The sequence below is a fragment of the Dryobates pubescens genome, chromosome 4 (genome assembly GCF_014839835.1).
Source record: "Dryobates pubescens isolate bDryPub1 chromosome 4, bDryPub1.pri, whole genome shotgun sequence".
Lineage (NCBI taxonomy): Eukaryota > Metazoa > Chordata > Aves > Piciformes > Picidae > Dryobates > Dryobates pubescens.
In genome coordinates this window covers 47292275-47311565 of record NC_071615.1, presented here as the reverse complement: position 1 = coordinate 47311565, position 19291 = coordinate 47292275, and the positions used below count along the sequence as shown (strand labels likewise).

At 42.4% G+C, this 19291-nt stretch overlaps 1 protein-coding gene across 1 annotated transcript in view; it reads right to left on the bottom strand.

The window, feature by feature from the left end:
- KCNH8 (potassium voltage-gated channel subfamily H member 8) overlaps nucleotides 1–19291 on the bottom strand; it is a 177271-nt gene that overhangs the window by 102716 nt on the left and 55264 nt on the right. Inside the window, exon 2 of the mRNA XM_054161403.1 lies at nucleotides 7855–8088. Within this exon, the coding sequence (XP_054017378.1) occupies nucleotides 7855–8088 (234 nt within the window). The remainder of the gene's footprint in view (nucleotides 1–7854; nucleotides 8089–19291) is intronic.

Sequence of the window (19291 nt, the reverse complement as noted above, 5' to 3'; positions counted from 1 at the left end):
CTTTCCAGACAGGCACTGAGACAACTTGTATTGCTCCTTCCATCAGGCAAAGGGTAGGAAATAACAAATGAAGTAACAAATCTGCACCTCTCTGTAGCGAGGAGAGGGATTGACATGCAGGGCTCCATGAAAGGGTTGCACAGATTAACCAAACATATTTCTTTGTTTCAGTACTTGACTAGTAAACTAAATTTTCTTTTAAGTAGATGCAAATCAAGACTTATATATATACATACATATATATATATATCACCCTATTTCCAGGGATTTGCTACACAAAAGACAAAGACAAAAATATTGTCCTATAGATAGCTGTAATAACCTGTCAAAATGGTTGATACTAAACCCTCAGCATTGCAACACAGCCTTAGTGACAGAGTGATTAATTGCTAGCAAAGTACAGCTGCTGCTAAATGAAAGATATTACCAGAAATGTTTTGGCCTGACCATTCCTACTTTTCCACCACAGAATCCAAGAGTGACAGACTAGGACACCAAAGACTTTGCCTGGGGAAAATCAGACCCCCTCTTTCATGAGCTTATTCAGAGATTCCCAGGATCACATTTAATTTTGAATTTTGTGTCATTTTGACAAGATGTCAACATTTCATTGAGGAGAGAAAAGAGAAAAACTAAAACAATTCTTTGAAGAAACCAAAACCAAAAATGGAACTAAAGAGAAAGGGAATGGAGCTGAAAAGCATAGCTATAATTAGAGTACTTTTTCTCTTGTGAAAATCACAACTTTGATAATGATAAATGAACATAGTTAATATAGCTGCTTCAAGCAAATAAGCAACTTATTAATCTTTATTATCACAGGATCACACAAGATCACAGAATGTCAGGGGTTGGAAGGGACCTCCAGAGGTCGTATAGTCTGATGCCCCTGCCAGAGCAGGACCATACTACAGGTCACACAGGAATGCATCCAGATAGGACTTGAAAGTCTCCAGACAAGGAGTCTCCACAACCTCTCTGGGCAGCCTCTTCCAGTGCTCTGGGACCCTCACAGTGAAGAAGTTCCTCCTTATGTTTAGGTGGGACCTCCTGTGCTGTAGTTTATCTCCACTACCCCTCATTGTATCCTGCCCCCGGCTTGGTGTCATCTGCAAACTTACTGATGATGGACTCAATCCCCTCATCCAGATCATAAGTAAAGATATTGAACAGGATGGGGCCCAGCACTGATCCCTGGGGGACACCACTAGTGAATGGCCGCCGGGTGGATGTGGCATCATTCACCACCACACTCTGGGCTTAGCCATCCAGCCAGCTCCTAACCCAGCTCAGAGTGTCCAGGCTGCGGGCTGCCAGCTTGGCCAGGAGTTTGCTATGGGGGACAGTGTCAAAGACCTTGCTGAAGTCCAGGCAGACTACATCCACAGGCCTCCCCACATCCACCAGGCAGTCACCAGGTCATAGAAGGAGATCAGGTTGGTCAGGTAGGACCTGCCCCTCCTAAATCCATGCTGGGATTACAGCAACATTACAGCAGATCTCCAGTGTTTTAGATCACATTGCAAACAGGGCACTTCACAGCTCTTTTTATTTCTTCAAAGTGAAGCTCATCCTCTTGGTTTGTGTCCTTGCAGGCTTTGACTGAGTGCTTCACCAGAGGCTCTGTGGAATTGTAGCCCAGGCTTTCTGGGAAAATCTGCCCCATCTTCCTCTTCTGCTGCAGAAGCTGGAACCATAGCAAAACATCTGCACACTTCAAGGCCACACATAACCTTCCATTAGAGACCGTAGGTGTCTCAAATGAAGTGTTTGGAGAGAAAAAGAGCCCAAAAAATTCCTGTTCTGCGAAACAGAGGAAAATAAGGTCATGCTTTCTGTCTGTATTGACAACTAATATTGCTTTCTAAGAGAAAGACCTTCCCCAGTGAAGCTCAGTGAAACTAAATGACTACTGAGCTATTTGGAAAGGGACAACAACAAAATAAATTAGAAAAAGGGGGGAAAAAAGGAAAGGAAGGAAATGGAAAAGGAAAAAGAAAGACAAAGGAAAAAGAAAGAAAAATAAGACAAAAGAAGATGCTTTTATAAAGACAGAAATCATTGCTTATGGCTTATGTGACTGCAATTAGATATTACCAGGAGGCTACTTTTTCAATCTTTCCCCCCCTTTTTGTTCTTTTCATTTCTCTTCTCCTTTCTTTTGCATTATAATTTAGATAATGTGAACAAACCAACCACAAAAGCTTTTAGCGTTCTTATTTTCAGGCCAGGTTTTGAAGGCAGAGCAGCTGTGAGGTCAAGTTTCCATGAACTGTCCTGCCAAGCAACTTGTCGAGGGACTTCCTCTACATTTGTAACTAAAGGTCACAAGAAAATGGATATCTCTGTATGGATTTCCACACCCCACCCCACCCCCCACCCCCCCCAATTAGAAAGCTCTAATGAATGCTTCTTCTCTAGCTGCACGGACTTAATGTTTCCCAAAGCCAAGATAGATTTCTGAAGACTGTCAAAGTGAGGAGTCAGTTCATATTAAAAAGGTGTCATGCCATACCACAGTGACCTTGACAGGCTTGGACAGAGGGGCAGAGTCCACCAGGATGGCATTTAATAAGTCCAAGTGCCAGGTTCTACACTTTGGCCACACCAACCCCATGCAGTGCTACAGGCTGGGGTCAGGGTGGCTGCAGAGCAGCCAAGCAGAAAGGGACCTGGAGGTAGTGGTTGACAGCAGCTGAAATGAGCCAGCAGTGTGCCCAGATGGCCAAAGAGGCCAATGGCATCCTGGCCAGCATCAAGAATAGTGTGGCCAGCAGGAGCAGGGAAGTCATTGTGCCCTGTGCTCAGCAATGATTAGGTCACACCTTTAGTACTGTGTCCAGTTCCAGGCTCATCAATTTGAGAAGAACATTGAGATACTTGAATGTGTCCAGAGAAGGGCCACAAAGCTGGGGAGACATCTGGAGCACAGCCCTATGAAGAGAGGCAGAGGGAGCTGGGGGTGTTTAGCCTGGAGAAGAGGAGGCTCAGGGGAGACCTTATTGCTGTCTACAACTACCTGGAGGGAGGTTGTAGCCAGGTGGGGGTTGGTCTCTTCTCCCAGGCAGTCAGCAACAGAACAAGAGGACACATTCTCATGCTGCACCAGTGAAAGTTTAGGCTCAAGGTGAGGAGAAACTTCTTCACAGAGAGAAAGAGTGGCCATTGGAATGTGCTGCCCAGGGAGGTGGTGGAGTCACCATCCCTGGAGGTGCTCAAAAAAGGATTGGATGTGGCACTTGGAGCCATGCTTTAGTTGTCATGAGGTGTTAGGTAATAGGTTGGACTTGATGATCTCTGAGGTCTTTTCCAACCTGCTTGATTCTATCATTGTATGATTATTAACCTTTTGGCAGTTTGCTGAGGGATGTCAGTCTATTTGTGAGCTCAGAAGCTGAGCTTCTGTTGTTGAATTTATCCATGAAGGTGTTAGCTTGGTCTTGCAGCCTGGCCTACAGAGCCAAGAGGCACATCTGAACAGAGAACTAAATCCAGATTCTTAGTTTCATTCTGATGGTCTAAATTCTTGATGAGACTCTGAAATGTAACCCTATGACAACTAGATATTGCTAGCTGCTTGTCTCTTACTGACCTATGTTCCTGGCATTACACAGGACACTAGCCAAACTGACACTGATTTGCAATATCAGATAATAATGAAGTCATATTGGGGCCATAATTCCAAAGTCCTTAAAATAGTTAAAAAACATTTTTCTGCAGCAAAGAGGTTTTTTTGTTTGTTTGGTTTGGTTTGGTTTTGTTTTAAACTTTCAAAGCTGAATAAGCCTAACAGCTTCAAAAGCTCAATTTTTCTTGCAAAAAAAGTCAAGAATTGTGCTCAGTTCTGGGCCTCTCTGTTCAGGAAGGACCTCAGGGAACTACTAGAAAAAGACCAGCACAGAGCCACAAAGATGATTAGGGGAGTGGAACATCTTCCTTATGAGGAGAGCCTGAGGGAGCTGAGGGCTCTGTAGCTTGGAGAGGAGGAGCCTGAGGGGTGACTTCATTCATGTTGATAAAGATGTGCAGGATGAGTGCCCAGAGGCTGGAGACAGGCTCTGCTTGGTGATGCCTGATGACAACGCAAGGGGCAATGGTGGAAGTTGAGGCACAGGAAGTTCCATGTGAACATGAGGAAGATTTTTTCCTTGTGAAGGTGACAGAACACTGGCACAGGCTGCCCAGGGGGGTCGTGGAGTCACCCTCTGTGGAGATATTCAAACCCCATCTGGATGCATTCCTGTGTGATGTGGTCTAGGGGATCCTGCTCTGGCAGGGGGATTGGACTGAATGATCTTTTAAGGTCCCTTCCAGCCCCTAACATTCTGTGATTCCCAAATCCAAAGCACTGAGACAAGAGGGTCTATTTACAAATTTGGTGTCTGCTCTTTGCAGCTCTGTTGAAACCCCAAGATTATTATTTTTTTTATTTAAAACAAATTTTGCTTGTATAGCAGAACAGCCTCATGTAATTTTAGTACCTATTCATTCCTCTTTCCCAGAGGTACAGAAATAGGTGAAAATGGGGAAAAAAAATACAAAAATAAGCAGTCAGTGCAATTTATTCATGCTCAGAAAGTGTCATGGAATGGCTTCCATTCACATTGTGTGCAGCAATTCAAGGAGGATGAACTACCAGAATTCTTTTATTCTAAACAGGGTTTTTTTCTTGTCTATGTATCTGTGGTACAGCCACCTCGCTGATAAGCAAATTGCCCTGCAATCTCTTTCTGCCTGCTTTAATCATATCTGTTACAGATTTGGAGCACTTCTTCAGAGTGCAAAGGCATCATAATTTCTCTTCCAGGACCAAGACAATAAAATGAATATGTTAGCTTCTTTCATTTACATATATTGAAAGCTCACTGAGCCCCTAGACGTGGGTTACAAATTTGCAGCTACATTCTTTGAAACATGAGTGTAAGGAACTATGAGAGCTTGTCCTAAATGGAAAATAAAAAAGCCAACAAAAATGAACATCACCTCAGCCTCTGCAAAAATAAGCTCAACATTTCTGGGAAAAGTCAGTCATGAACACCAGATATCTACGTAACATTTCTCTCTCTCTCTCTCTCTCTCTCTCTCTGTTTTTCCCTTCTTTTTAGAAGTTTTGTGTAAGTTCATGTCAAGATAGATTTATTACTTTTAGAAAACTAATTTTGGAAGCATTTATTATAACAGTAATTTGAGATTAAATAATATTAGCAATAAGAATACTGAAAATATGAATAACAACAACAATAATGGTTATAACATTAATAATAATAACAATAACAACAATAAGAATAATAATACCAACAATAATAATAACAATAAAAATAATCCATGGGTGCCTGTTGACTATCACCTTCTTTATAATAGGATAAAGGCTAGGATTTCAAGAAATATCTTTGGGCCACATATTCCTCATAAATCCTACTACTATTTCTTCTTTTTCTTCTTTCTTCTTCTCTTTCCTTCTTTCTTCTTCTCTTTCCTTCTTCTTTCTTCTTCTTCTTTTCTTCTTCTTCTTCTTCTTCCTCTTCTTCTTCTTCTTCTTCTTCTTCTTCTTCTTCTTCTTCTTCTTCTTCTTCTTCTTCTTCTTCTTCTTCTTCTTCTTCTTCTTCTTCTTCTTCTTCTTCTTCTTCTTCTTCTTCTTCTTCTTCTTCTTCTTCTTCTTCTTCTTCTTCTTCTTCTTCTTCTTTTTCCTCTTCTTCTTCTTCTTCTTCCTCTTCTTCTTCTTCTTCTTCTTCCTCTTCTTCTTCTTCTTCTTCTTAGAATACATAGAATACATAGAATAAACCAGGTTGGAAGAGACCTTCAAGATCACCGCGTCCAACCCATCAACCAATCCAAAACCACCCAAACAACTAACCCACGGCACCAAGCACCCCATCAAGTCTCCTCCTGAAAACCTCCAGTGATGGCGACTCCACCACCTCCCCAGGCAGCCCATTCCAATGGGCAATCACTCTTTCTGTATAGAACTTTTTCCTAACATCTAGCCTGAACCTCCCCTGGTGCAGCCTGAGACTGTGTCCTCTTGTTCTGGTACTGGCTGCCTGGGAGAAGAGACCAACATCTGTCTGTCTACAACCTCCCTTCTCTCTTCTTCTTCTTCTTCTTCTTCTTCTTCTTCTTCTTCTTCTTCTTCTTCTTCTTCTTCTTCTTCTTCTTCTTCTTCTTCTTTGTCTTCTTCTTCTTCTTCTTCTTCTTCTTCTTCTTCTTCTTCTTCTTCTTCTTCTTCTTCCTCTTCTTCTTCTTCTTCTTCTTCTTCTTTCTTCTTCTTCTTCTTTTTCTTCTTTGTCTTCAGCTTCTTTTCCTTCTTTCCTCTTTCTTCTTCTCCTTTCTTCTTCTCCTTTCTTCTGCTTTTTCATCTTCATCTTCTTATTCTTCTTATTATTAATTATGTAAAGATGTAAGCAGGATCTACGGGGATTATGAGGCCACAACATATGCCTAGAAATCTAGCTATATAATAATACTAAAGGTGATAGTCAAGAGGCACCCATGGATCCTTTGAGCTCCTGGATCTTTAAGCCCATATGAAGGCTCCTTCAGCAATCCTGTTAGTATCTCACACTTAGTATAACCCGTTGGAAGCTCACATGAGTGATGGCAGTAAAAACACTTCCAGAGCAGGTACACACTGAAGGGGCTTGATATAAAGGAAAGAAACTGTAAAGTGTGCATCATGAAGTGCTTTCTTCCATGGCTCACTCATCTTGACTATGAAATTGTCCTTACAAGCAGCCTTACCACAGGGGTGAAAGACTGAAATTTACCAAAGTTTGTGTAGTTGCTTAATGCCCAGAATTATTTTTTTTAATGTGACAATACATACTTAAATGCAAATTAAACTTAGAGCACATATATACTTTTGGAAAATCTTTATGATTGTATTTATATATAGTGGGTTTAATGTATATATCTATATTGAGAGAGAGAGGGAGAGGGAGAGATATAGAGATAGAGATAGAGATAGAGATAGAGATAGAGATAGAGATAGAGATAGAGATAGAGATAGGGATAGAGATAGAGATAGGGATAGGGATAGGGATAGAGTTAGGGATAGAGATTGATTTAGGGATAGATATAGAGATAGGGATAGATTAGGTATAGATATAGATACACTATGTATAGTGTGGAGAATGTTTCACTTGGATCATTCAAAGTTCTGAGCATTTTATTTATGGGAGTGAACATTTTACATAGCCAGTGCCTACCTATGATGTATATTAATTTTTTATTCCAATTTCAGCCATGAGGGGTAAGAACAGCATAATAGAGAATCATAGAATCATAGAATTGTTAGGGTTGGAAGAGACCTCCAGGATCATCCAATTCCAAGCCCCCTGCCATGGCCAGGGACACCTCACACTACATCAGGTTGCCCAGAGACACATCCAGCCTGGCCTTAAGAACCTCCAAGTTTTTAACATAACATAAGATAAGGGCTAACAAACAGCAGAAACTGCAGTTTCACTCATTGCAGATAAAAGTGTCTCACAATGCAGTATAGTACCCAGAATGTTTCCTATGTAGCCTTGTAACTAGTACTTTAAAATTAGGAATGCTGATATAAACTTAGTCTCAATGTGTACCCAACTGCCTTTGCTGACATCTCTTTTTGTAGGTCTGATTACCACCATACAAAATCATTACAGGGACCTATACCCCCTCCATTATGTATATCAGAGTACCACAGTACATTAGAGGTTGGAAAAGACCTCAAGATATCAAGTCCAACCTCCCTGCCAAAGCAGGATCACTTAGGGTAGTCATTTAGGAATGCATCCAGGCAGGTTTTAAAAGTCTGTGAATGCTAAGTTTCATCCTTTGGGACCAGCAAAACAGGCAAGAAAAGCTGCTTACCGTTCTTCTTGTAGAACATGATTTCTCCTTTGAATTCTACCTTTTCCTCCAAGGATTTCTCGATTTGAAGAATCATCTGCTCATTTGTTTCAGCACCAAGTAAAAATTTACAGCTGCAGCTCTTCTGCATGACTTCAGTTCGTGCAAACCCGGCAAGCTCACAGAAGCCATCTGAGCAATAAACAATAGGGAATCCCTTAGCCACCTGAGCATTTGCAAGGATGAAGTTACTATCTGCAGGAGAACACAAAAGTAAAATAGGAATTACAGTCTGAATTCCACATCATTTAACAAAATACTTCCTGTAGCTTCAAAGGCAGGCACAACTGTTGAATAGCAAAGTCCAACTGCCTGCAAACAACAATGCAATTAGTCTGAAATGAAATCAGGATTAACAGCACCTTCATACAGTGGTTCCTCATGGATGTATATAGCTTGTGTCACTGCATCCTCCAGCAGTATTTTATGATAGCTGCCTCTGAAATGGATGTTCACACATTAAAATGACCAAAGGAGCAAAGACTAGTGACAAATATCTATGCTTGGGAGAATCTTATCACAGTATATTAGAGGTTGGAAGGGACCTCGAGAGATCATCAAGTTCAAGCCCCCATGCCAAAGCAGGGTCACCCAGGTTAGACTGCACAGGAATGCATCCAGGTGGCTTTTGAATGCACCCAGAGAAAGAGACCCCACAACCTCCACAACCTCTCTGGGCAGCCTGTTCCAGTGCTCTGTCACCCTCACTGTCAGCACTCAGACACAAAAAGCTAATTTCTTTACACTGGAAGTCACTTTTGTGTAGTTTTGCAAGGGAATCCTTAGTAGAAAAATTTGAGGCTATAAATAATTGCTTGTCCCTTTTTTTTTCTCTCTTCTCTTTTGAGGCAAAAACTTTTCATACAAAACCAGTCAGCTGTCTTCCAGAGCCCCACTATACTTCTATGTGAAAGAGGCACATCAAAGATTCACAATCTTGTTGCACACAACTACACCTCATAACTTTTCAGTGTTTGTAAAATGCAAATGTCATCTACAAAAAAATCGAGACTAGTATATTGACATCCACATGAATCAATAAAAAGCAATGTTCCAACCTGAGTTTGAAACTTTGGCAAACCTTCCAGCCTAATAGCTCATTTCCATCTCTTGCTGGTGCCCTTTTTCTTTCTGCCTTGAGCTCTCATTTTCATCTTACAGCAACAGTTCTGGAACTTTATGTCCTTTTGAAATTAGCATGGAGATCCTTTCCAGTTCTGTGAGAGACTAAAGCTTGTCTGTCCTGGTGCGACTCAACAAAGATAAAATCACCTTTGCTGCTTGCCCAGACAATAGCTGATGTGTGTTGGGCACAGCCACTGGAACAACTCTTGGGAAGGTGCAAAGATAACATTGCTCACCTGAGTGCAGTTGGCCTCACAACAATGGACCGAGGCCACCCATTGGGAATATGCATAAGACAAGACCCATCAGGTACCCCGGAAAGGGAGGATGGTGAAACAATGGATTCACCACCTGGCCCCTGATTTCCTGAGGGACGATACTTGGACACATACCTAAGAACCAAAACCACAGAAGAAGAAAAACACAGAAGGAAAACACGGATGAAGAAAAACACAGGAGAAGGACAATGCTGCTGGGAAGGAAAACACGAGAGAAGGGAAAGCCTGGGGCAATGCTGCTCTGAAGTAAAACTAGGAGAGGACAGAGACATCACCATGGAGCATGGAAGAAGCAGAACCCTCTCTCCATGTCCCAAGTTCCGCCTGCTGCAACTCATGGAGGTGAAGAGGCTGCCCAGAGGACCACATCTCTTCTACAGCCAAAGCCTCAGCACCTTTTCTCTACAGACCCAACATCTCCTGCAGCACCTTTCCTCCACAGACTCAAACTGTCTTGGGGGGGTGAGGGGTGTGGTAAAATAATTCCTTTCCTCTTCTCTCTCTTTGCCTCTCTCTCCCCTTCTGATCCATCCACTTTATTTATGTAATAAATAGTCTGGCTGTTGATATTTTGGCCTTGTTTGTGCCTCTAATTTCACGACACAGGAAGAGTCTCTTTCCCTTTCCAGACCGAGACAAGTTCTCATGCATTTTTTTGCCTGTGTTTCGTTATCTTGGAATTAAAAAAATAAATAATAATTAAAAAAAAACCTTTATGGGAGTAATCTGTCTCCATTTCACATTGAGGGAGAAAAGGCTGTTTTATGCCTATTGCTTATTAAGGTATGTTTACCTTACAGCTTGCTAGCAGGAGCTTAGGAGCAGTCTAGTCCCAAGACAGATAGCTCTCGTTCAGAATTATGTGCATGTGGGTTCATGTGTATGTATTAAGGGAAAATACAATTACCTAACCCAGAATCCCTCAATAAATATTCATAAATTTAAAGAGAAAAAGAATATGAACTATTTTAATGGAAAACTCAGGCTGAAATGCCTAATCCCCACACAGGGATATATTATTCATGAATGGGGAAAGGAGGGACATAATTCATGAAGGAAAACCAGAGGTAAAATTGGTCTCTTCCAGCCTTAACTGTCACAGGAGCTCTACATCCATAAAATTCCAATGGCTGCAACCATGTAACATTTTATTTACACAAGGTGTAATGTGCTGTGGATGACACAGATAAGATTTCAGTCTTCTGAAGACAGATCATGAGGTTTATTACCACAATCAGTATACTCTTCAGACTTTGTTCAGATGGCTTTTGCTTAAATGTAATTAAAGTCTTTCAGTGACTGATGGTTATATTAAACCAGACTTTTCTCATTTACCAAATAATATGATTTTAATATTCATTCTGGTTCAGCATAGAGCTTGACTCAGCCTGTCATTTTTATTTGCCTAACGAGGGAATAAGTGTCATTACCATTCATGCTCCCTCTCTCAACACTGTGCTGGGTTCCACCCATCCTGGGTGGATGTCTGAAAGAGCCTTGCTCCCCCCCACCTCCCAGAGGATAAAAGAAACCTGATTCAGGTGAACAAAGAGGGACTTTGTTTCCCCTTCCCAGGAGGAGAGGTCCCCTGGGTCAAAGGTGGTCTATTCTGCTCCCCCTTCCTGTCCAGCAAGCCTAATAAAAAGAGGACACTGCTGCCCCTTGTTCTCTCTTCTTGTTGTAACCAGGTGGGGGTTGGTCTCTTCTCCCAGACAACCAGCACCAGAACAAGAGGACACAGTCTCAAGCTGTGCCAGGGGAGGTTTAGGCTGGATGTTAAGAAAAAGTTCTTCACAGAAAGAGAGATTGGCCATTGGATAGTGGAATCACCATCACTGGAGGTGTTTAGAAAGAGACTGGATGGGGTGCTCAGTGCCATGGTTTAGTTGATTAGATGGTGTTGGATGATAGGTTGGACTTGATTATCTCAAAGGTCTCTTCCAACTTGGTTAACTCTATTCTATTCCTGCCTGAAAAGACATCAGCTGCTGCTGGTTTCCTGCACTGACCATGTGGCTGGGCCTGGCTTCCCCTCTCCAGGCTGCATCCACGTCTCTCTAAAGGACTGGAATCCATGTACATCCAGGGAATTGCAAGGCCATCCAGGCTTGGGTTTGTATATTTTCCTATTTATCCTTATCCCTTACACTTGTAAACCCTCCCTGTTACTGCTATATGTATACTTTGTTAGAAAATTGACTTCTCCTACTTCCAAACCAGCTCCAGATTACTTCTTTCATTTTTTTTCTGTAGATCCACCCCATCCCTTTTCCCTACCCCTCGTTGTTTCTTTTGTTTTTTACTTTCCCTTTTCCTTATCAGGGAAAGGGAGGGGAGGCCAGGGGAGGAATTCTCAATTTGCTATCATCTGAGCTCTTAAACTCCAGTTAAGGCTCAAACCACCAGAAACATAAAATCAAATCCCCCCTGCAAAAAGGAATTGTACCTCTATGCTTGCAGTGCAAGTTAATGACAGTGTTACAGTCGAAGAACCGCAGATCAAACATTGTCAGCAATGTGCCCTGCTGGCCAGGAAGGCCAACAGGATCCTGCAGTGCGTTAAGCGGAGTGTGTCCAGCAGATCCAGGGAGGTTCTCTTCCCCCTCTACTCTGCCCTGGTGAGACCTCACCTGGAATACTGCATCCAGTTTTGGGCTCCCCAGTTCAAGATGGGCAGGGATCTGCTGGAGAGAGTTCAACTGAGAGCTACCAGGATGATTAAGGGACTGGAGCACTGCCTGATGAGGAGAGGCTGAGAGCCCTGGGGCTGTTTAGTCTGGAGAAGACTGAGAAGGGATTTAATAAATGTTTCTATATATCTGAGGACTGGGGGTCAAGAGGCAGGGGACAGGCTCTGCTTAGTTGCACCCTGGGATAGGACAAGGGGCAATGGATAGAAACTCCAGTACAGGAGGTTCCACCTCAACATGAGGAGGAACTTCTTCACTGTGAGGGTCCCAGAGCACTGGAACAGGCTGCCCAGAGAGGTTGTGGAGTCTCCTTCTCTGGAGACTTTCAAGCCCTGTCTGGATGCATTCCTGTGTGAACTGTGTTAGATTCAATGGTCTGCTCTGGCAGAGGAGTTGGACTCCATGATCTCTGGAGGTCTCTTCCAACCCCTAACATCCTGTGATCCCAAATGCACCTGTAAATAAAGTCATTTACACCTGAGTTTCTTAATGTTTAAAATACAATGGTGTGTTGCAGAGGCTTTTTTCCTTTTTTCTTTCTTGAAGTTCTAATTGTTGTGAATGGCATGAAGTAGAATATGGAACATCAAAAGCACAGACAGAGTAAGGAGGATTCTTTTGCAGTGCAGGATTGTTTGGATATCATTATGAACAAGAATATACTAAAGCTTACCAAGCATATCATGACTGCATGAAAAATTTAAGATGGCCAAACACTGCTGTCATTTACATTGAAATAAACCTAGAATAGTTTTGCTTGCTTTAATATTCACAGAAGAAAAGAATTTATTTCTAAAAGCTAAGCCAGTGCCATCTAGGATAAGAGGTAATCTTTCCATTACCGTCAGCAGGTATCTGACAAAGCCTGTAAGCAAAATTTGGCTGAAATTTTTGAGTGCAGTGGTAAGGCATCAGGATTGTATTTTCTGGTTTGGTTAACTTCAAAAGCTTTAAAAAGTTCAAAAAACAATGATGAAAATGAACCTGGAATCCCTGGTGCATTTAAAAATCGTATCTTCTTTAAGGGGGAAAGGACCTGGGGGTCCTAGCGGATGGAAGGTTGACCATAAACCAGCAATGGCCAACAGGGACAACGCCATTCTGGGGTAGATTAGAAGGGCTGTGGTTAGTAGGTTGAGAGAGGTGCTTCTCTCCCTCTACTCTGCCCTTGTGAGGCTGAATCTGGAGTATTGTGTCCAGTTCTGGGCCCCTCAGTTCAAGAAAGACACAGAAATGCTAGAGAGAATTCAGTGCAGAGCCACAAAGATGATTAAGGGAGTGGAACGTCTTCCTTATGAGGAGAGACTGAGGGAGTTGTGGGCTCTGTAGCTTGGAGAATAGGAGCCTGCAGGGTGACCTCATTCATGCTTATAATGATGTACCGGGTGAGTGCCAAGAGGATGGAGCCAGGCTCTGCTCAGTGATGTCCACTGACAGTGCAAGGGTCAATGGTGGAAGTTGAGGCATAGGAAGTTCTATGGAAATATAAGGAAGAATTTTTTCCCCATGAGAATGACAGAAGACTGGCACAGGATGCCCAGGGGGGTTGTGGAGAATCCCTCTCTGAGATATTCAACACCCATCTGTATGTGTTCCTGTGTGAACTGTTCTAGGTAATCCTGCTCTGGCAGGGGTCTTGGACTGGATGAACTTTGGAGGTCCCTTATAGCCCCTAACATTCTGTGATTCTGTTTAACATCATAAAACATTTCAACCAAAGAGAACTAATGGTGAAATTGATATCATTCATTCTTCAGTCAGAATCAGAGAATGTTGAGGCTGAAAGTGACCTTGAAAGATCATCCAGTCCAACCCCACTACCAGAGCAGGATCACCTAGAGCAGATTAAACAGGAATGCATCCAAGCAGGTCTTGAATATCTCCATAGAGAGAGACTCCAGAACCTTCCTGGGCAGCCTGTTCCACTGTTCCGTCACCCGTGATGCTAGTAACAAAACCATCATTTAATTTTATGATCTTCAGTTACAGCTAGACTAGATCTTAAAATCCATCATGGGAAGGATTTATGTAGAATAATTTATTAGAGATCTATGAACTGGAAGACAGCACTTTTGCTTATCTTTGAACTTATGGTAGATAAATTGTAATGAATTATGGAAGCCCATTGGTCTGTGTATTCTGGCATATATTTATGTGCAAGCTGAACTAGAACCATGCTAACTACACCTTCAATCACAGCCTTACATATCATTTCTCTGCTTTAATGACCTAACACCCAGAAGTTATAACCCCAGAAACAGAATAAATGTATCTGATACAGAGAGTTAGGTATGTTAAACATCCTGAGAGAGAGCTTTACGACTGAGACAATTAGAGGAAAAGGCTATTACATAATCCTGTGCTTCATAATTGATGCATACATTTTATCTGACTGTTTGAAATGAGAGCATGTTACAGCTAAACTCAACACTCCCTTGATAAATCTTACTGTCATCTTATTTAGGGAAAAGTGACAAAAGGGCTTTTGCTTTAATGTTGTAGCTCTGCCTGCCATAAATCTCATCACTGTGCTTTGCCGGTTGTAACAGTCCTTTTCAGTCAAAGTCCAGATGGTTTCTGCAAGTCTTCATCTTCACAAATGAAGAGAACATCTATCTGACTTTTTGTGCAGCTGAGCACAGCCAACCAATATTCTAATTATAAATATTAATTATTAAAAAGGAAGGTGGGGAGGGGGTTAAAAAAATATTCCCTGGCAATCGAAGAAGCTGTAACAATTAAACAAGTGACTCACACAGTTGCTCTACCAAATGAAGAACAGATCATAATTCTTCTGGATGAAAGGTTTCACCACGTTTAGGCTTGATTCCACAGTTGCTACATGGGCAATTTAACAAGACAAGCCTCATTCTATGTTCATGCTAATTACTGTTACAGAGAACATGACCACATTAGTAGTTAAGATTACCTGAATGATTAAAATAGCAAAGGAAAACATTTAGCTTGATGTCAGCACGTTTGGAAGCAAGTGAGTTTAATTAGAGTTCAACCTCTTTTACCAGTGTCCTAGTTTAGAGCGGGTCAGATTGCTCTGTTGCTCCAAAGGGGACAAAAGAGTAATGTTCACACAAATGGATTGGATAGTCATGGAAAGTTTAGATGGAAAAGCAATTCCTATACTACATAACTGCAGAGCATAGTGAGGAGCATGGCAAAGCACAGCGATGAGCATAGAAAAGCATAGAAAGTTCTTCTACACCAGACCAAAAAAGCCCCAACGCTTTCCTTCTCCCCAGCTGGGGTTCACCAAAACCCCAGCGCTCTTCCTTTCCCTTCCCTCCCCCGCCTTCATTGCTAGGCTGGTTTCAGGCTGGCCAGACCTGAACTGCCCCTCCTTTTTACCCTGGTATTAGGCTTAAACAGGCCAAGATTGCACAGGAGAAAGAAAAAGTTACCCAGGCCAAAGCTTCTGATACTCCCCCATTTTTACCAGATAAGAGAGTCTCTCTCCCATGGGAGCAGAGAGGAAAGAAAGAGAGAGACAATAACTTTGCGGCCAGATTGATAAGGGTGCAGGACTTATGGGTAACAATACACTATTGCCTGTGGCCACCCACTGGGCTGGACACTCTAGACACTGGAGGTCTCAAATCTGTGGCTTCTTTTTAGAGGCACCCAGCCTAAACTGCTACAACCAGCTACTGTCCTATGAACCTGGTTGAGACCAGAATGATTTTGTAATGCAAGCCCTTCCAAATATTAAAGCCCCTATTAAAAATCTCAGTGCAATTAATTGCATCATTAATGTGAGGTTCAGGTTTATCCAGCTCTAGGTGAATCAGAAAACAAGCAAGTTGAGTGGTACTAGCAACTTTTCCCAGTTTTGACTGGAAAAGTACTGTGTACTCCAGGGAATTTACAGTAGTAGAGTAAAACTTAGAACTGTTGCATAATAAGCTACAAGTATGGGCTGATAAGCTAAGGATCCATCACTGCAAGCTCTATAATTGATATAATTGGCCAAATCATTTCACATAAAGCCTAACATTACAAGAAAATGTATTCATAAAATTGGGTAACTTAACAAATTCAGAGTACAAACCAGTATTTGAAGCACCTAGCTCTGTGGACTCGGCTCAAGGCTGAGCTGCTGTGCCTTCCGCTCATTTTGTAGACCAGTTTGGAATTCAGCAGCTGTGAAATCAAACTTTCACTTTGCATTTGCAATAATATTTAGTCAGACGGTGAAAAACCTTTGCGCAGTATTTATAGCTACAAAAAGACTTAAACTGTAATGTAGTTGAGTGTAGAGACATCTAAGCACAACTTGGGCATGTGGATGTTAAATCATCTCCTTGTCTGATTGATAAACACACATCATAAAGCCATTTTAAAAGACTTGGCATTAAATGATCTTGAACCTAGCCTTCACTGACATTAGTACATTAGGTCAATACTGGGACAATGACTACAGCTTTTGCATGACCAGCCAAAACATCTCTTCCTAGAACAAAGCAGACTACAAAGCCAAACAGTATCAGGGGGAAATGAATTGTGGAAAAAAAAACACCACAGACCAAACCAAAGAAAAAAACCAGCCCCAAACCCAAGCAAGCAATCAGAAACCACAAAAGAACCAACCAACTCAACCCCAAACAAGCTACATATGTACAAACGCCAGCCAAACAGACAAAAAAACCCCAAGCCAAACCCAACTGACCAACCAACCCCATCCCCCCAAAAACCCATGAAACCATGAAACTACCACTCTTAGTTCTCACATACAGAAATCATATAGCCTAGTGATTTAAGAGCCTGGCATGTCCTGGTTTCAACCCAAAAACCCCACAAAAACCCCACCAAACAAAACCAACCAAACAAACCAAACAACAACAAAAAACACCAAAAAAACCCAACCTCCCCAAAATACCCCACATGGTGAATTGGGTTCCTAGGATCCTGGATGGTGGGGAAAGGAAAATTAAACCCCAAGCATTTCACAGAATCACAGCATGTTAGGGGCTGGAAGGTGCCTCAAAAGCTCACGGTCCAACCCCCCTGCCACAGCAGAATCACCTAGACCAGGTCACACAGGAATGCCTCCAGAAGGGTTTTGTATATCTTCAAAGACATATTTGCTCCTCTATTAGAAATTTCTCTTGATATATATTCCTATTGTTTTTTTCCAATCCCAATCTCAACTGTATCTACCTGAACCCTAAAGTATGAGGACTAAGAAGGGCTTTGTCAAATAGTAACAACACTGCTGCTGCTCATCTATCATCACAGAGCACCTTACAGCCAGTGCCATTGTAATGGGTGAATTATTGCAGAGGAGAGGAAAGTTTAGCAGAGATGGCTTGGAAGTTCAAAATCAACCTCCACCAGAAGGAAGTAGACATCTCTATATTTTCCTCAGAAGGAAATACCGGCTTTCTTTCTGGCTTACTATGTTTCTTGGTATTCATCTGGAATCACAAATTCACATTCCATGTATTTTATGTACAACAAGAAGTTAAATCCAACAGATGAAGCTGAATCAAACTTGTAATGAAATATGCCTTTTCCCACCCTTGAGCTGTGCTGATTTTGGTAAAACTTGTGGGTTGGTTTGGTTGGTTTCAGTGAAAAACTGTTACATTCTATTTGACCAGCTTTATTTTTGTCATTGGTTGTACAGTGACCGCCAGGACACAGGACTGATATTCTCCCCCTCTACTCCACTCTCTCCCCCTCTACTCTGCTCTGGTGAGACCCCACCTTGAGCACTGCATGAAGTTCTGGCACATATATTGCAAGTAGGATCTGGAGGTGCTGGAGTGTGTCCAGAGAAGGGCCACAAGGATGGGCAGAGAGCTGGAGCACCTCTGCTGTGGAGACATACTGAGAGAGTTAGGGCTGTTCAGTCTGAAGAGAAGGCTCCAAGGAGACCTTATTGTGGCCTTCCAGTATCTGAAGGGACTACAAGAAAGCTGGGGAGGGACTTCTTAGGGTGTCAGGGAGTGATAGGACTTGGGGGGGAACGGAGCAAAACTAGAAATGGGTAGGTTCAGACTGGATGTTAGGAAGAAGTTCTTCAGCATGAGGGTGGTGAGATGCTGGAACAGGTTGTCCAGGGAGGTGGCAGAAGCCTCATCCCTGGAGGTTTTGAAGGCCAGGCTGGATGTGGCTCTGAGCAACCTGATATAGTGTGAGGTGTCCCTGGCCATGGCAGGGGGGTTGGAACTAGATGATCCTTGAGGTCCCTTCCAACCCTAACAATTCTATGAATTAAAAAATCTATATTGCAGTTTTCTGATATTTCCATGCCAAGTGTGAGGGTTTATGTGCCCTGAAATGCTGAGAGTGAAACAGCACTTGCTGGTGGAAACCAGAACAGTGCAGACATTAGCAGTGAGGAGACACTGCATTTCATAAGTTGCCAGTGTGTCACAGCAACACACAGTGCTATTCAGGAGTTTCTTGCTGGGAACTGAAGGTGCTTGTTTACCTGGCAGATCTGAACCTGCTGTCCCTGCTGAGGGTGTTCAGCTGGCATTTGTTTTTGGCCACGGATGCTCACTGGAGAATAGAGCGTGCAGATTGTCGCCTCCAAAGGAAGTACCTTCTGCAATTTCTTCAATAAAATACACAGAGATGTTCAGTTCATCCATCAGGAAGGGTAGCCATTTCTGTACCCCAGCTGTGTTTAATTTGCTCATCTTTGCAAACTGTTCTGTTGACTTAAAATTTATCTGGAATGGTAGAAATGGAATTGCTGTAGGTCAAACTACCACTCTGAGTTCTCATATACAGAAATCATATAGCCTAGTGATTTAAGAGCCTGGGATCATGTTCTGGTTTCAAGCATTCAGCTGGGGGAAAGGTTTGCAGTTCTGAATGGAGATATTTCCAAAGACAAGAGCCACATCCTTATCAAACATTCACCAATGCAATCCTGTCCATGTCTTCTGTAAGAGACTGAATCTTGTCTCTCCTGATGTGAACCAACAAAGACAAAATCACCTTTGCTCCCAGACAGCAGAAATGTGTAATGGGCAGATGACACTGGGTAACTCTATGGGATGTGCACAGACAAGATCATCTCTACCCATCAGCTACCTGGGCAAGGGAGGATGGTGAAAAGGACAATGGATTAGCCCTTGATGTGTATGGCAGGTAGAAAGCAAAGGAGGAGGTGGAGGCCCCCGCCCTCAGCCAGACCCCTTCAAGAACATAAGGAATACAGAGGCCCTGGGGACAATATCTGTACACATAGCTAAATAAAACCCCTGTGACTGAAAAACTGTATAAAAGACCTGAGCAATGCCTGCTCAGGAGGAGAAAAACAGAAGAAAATACAAG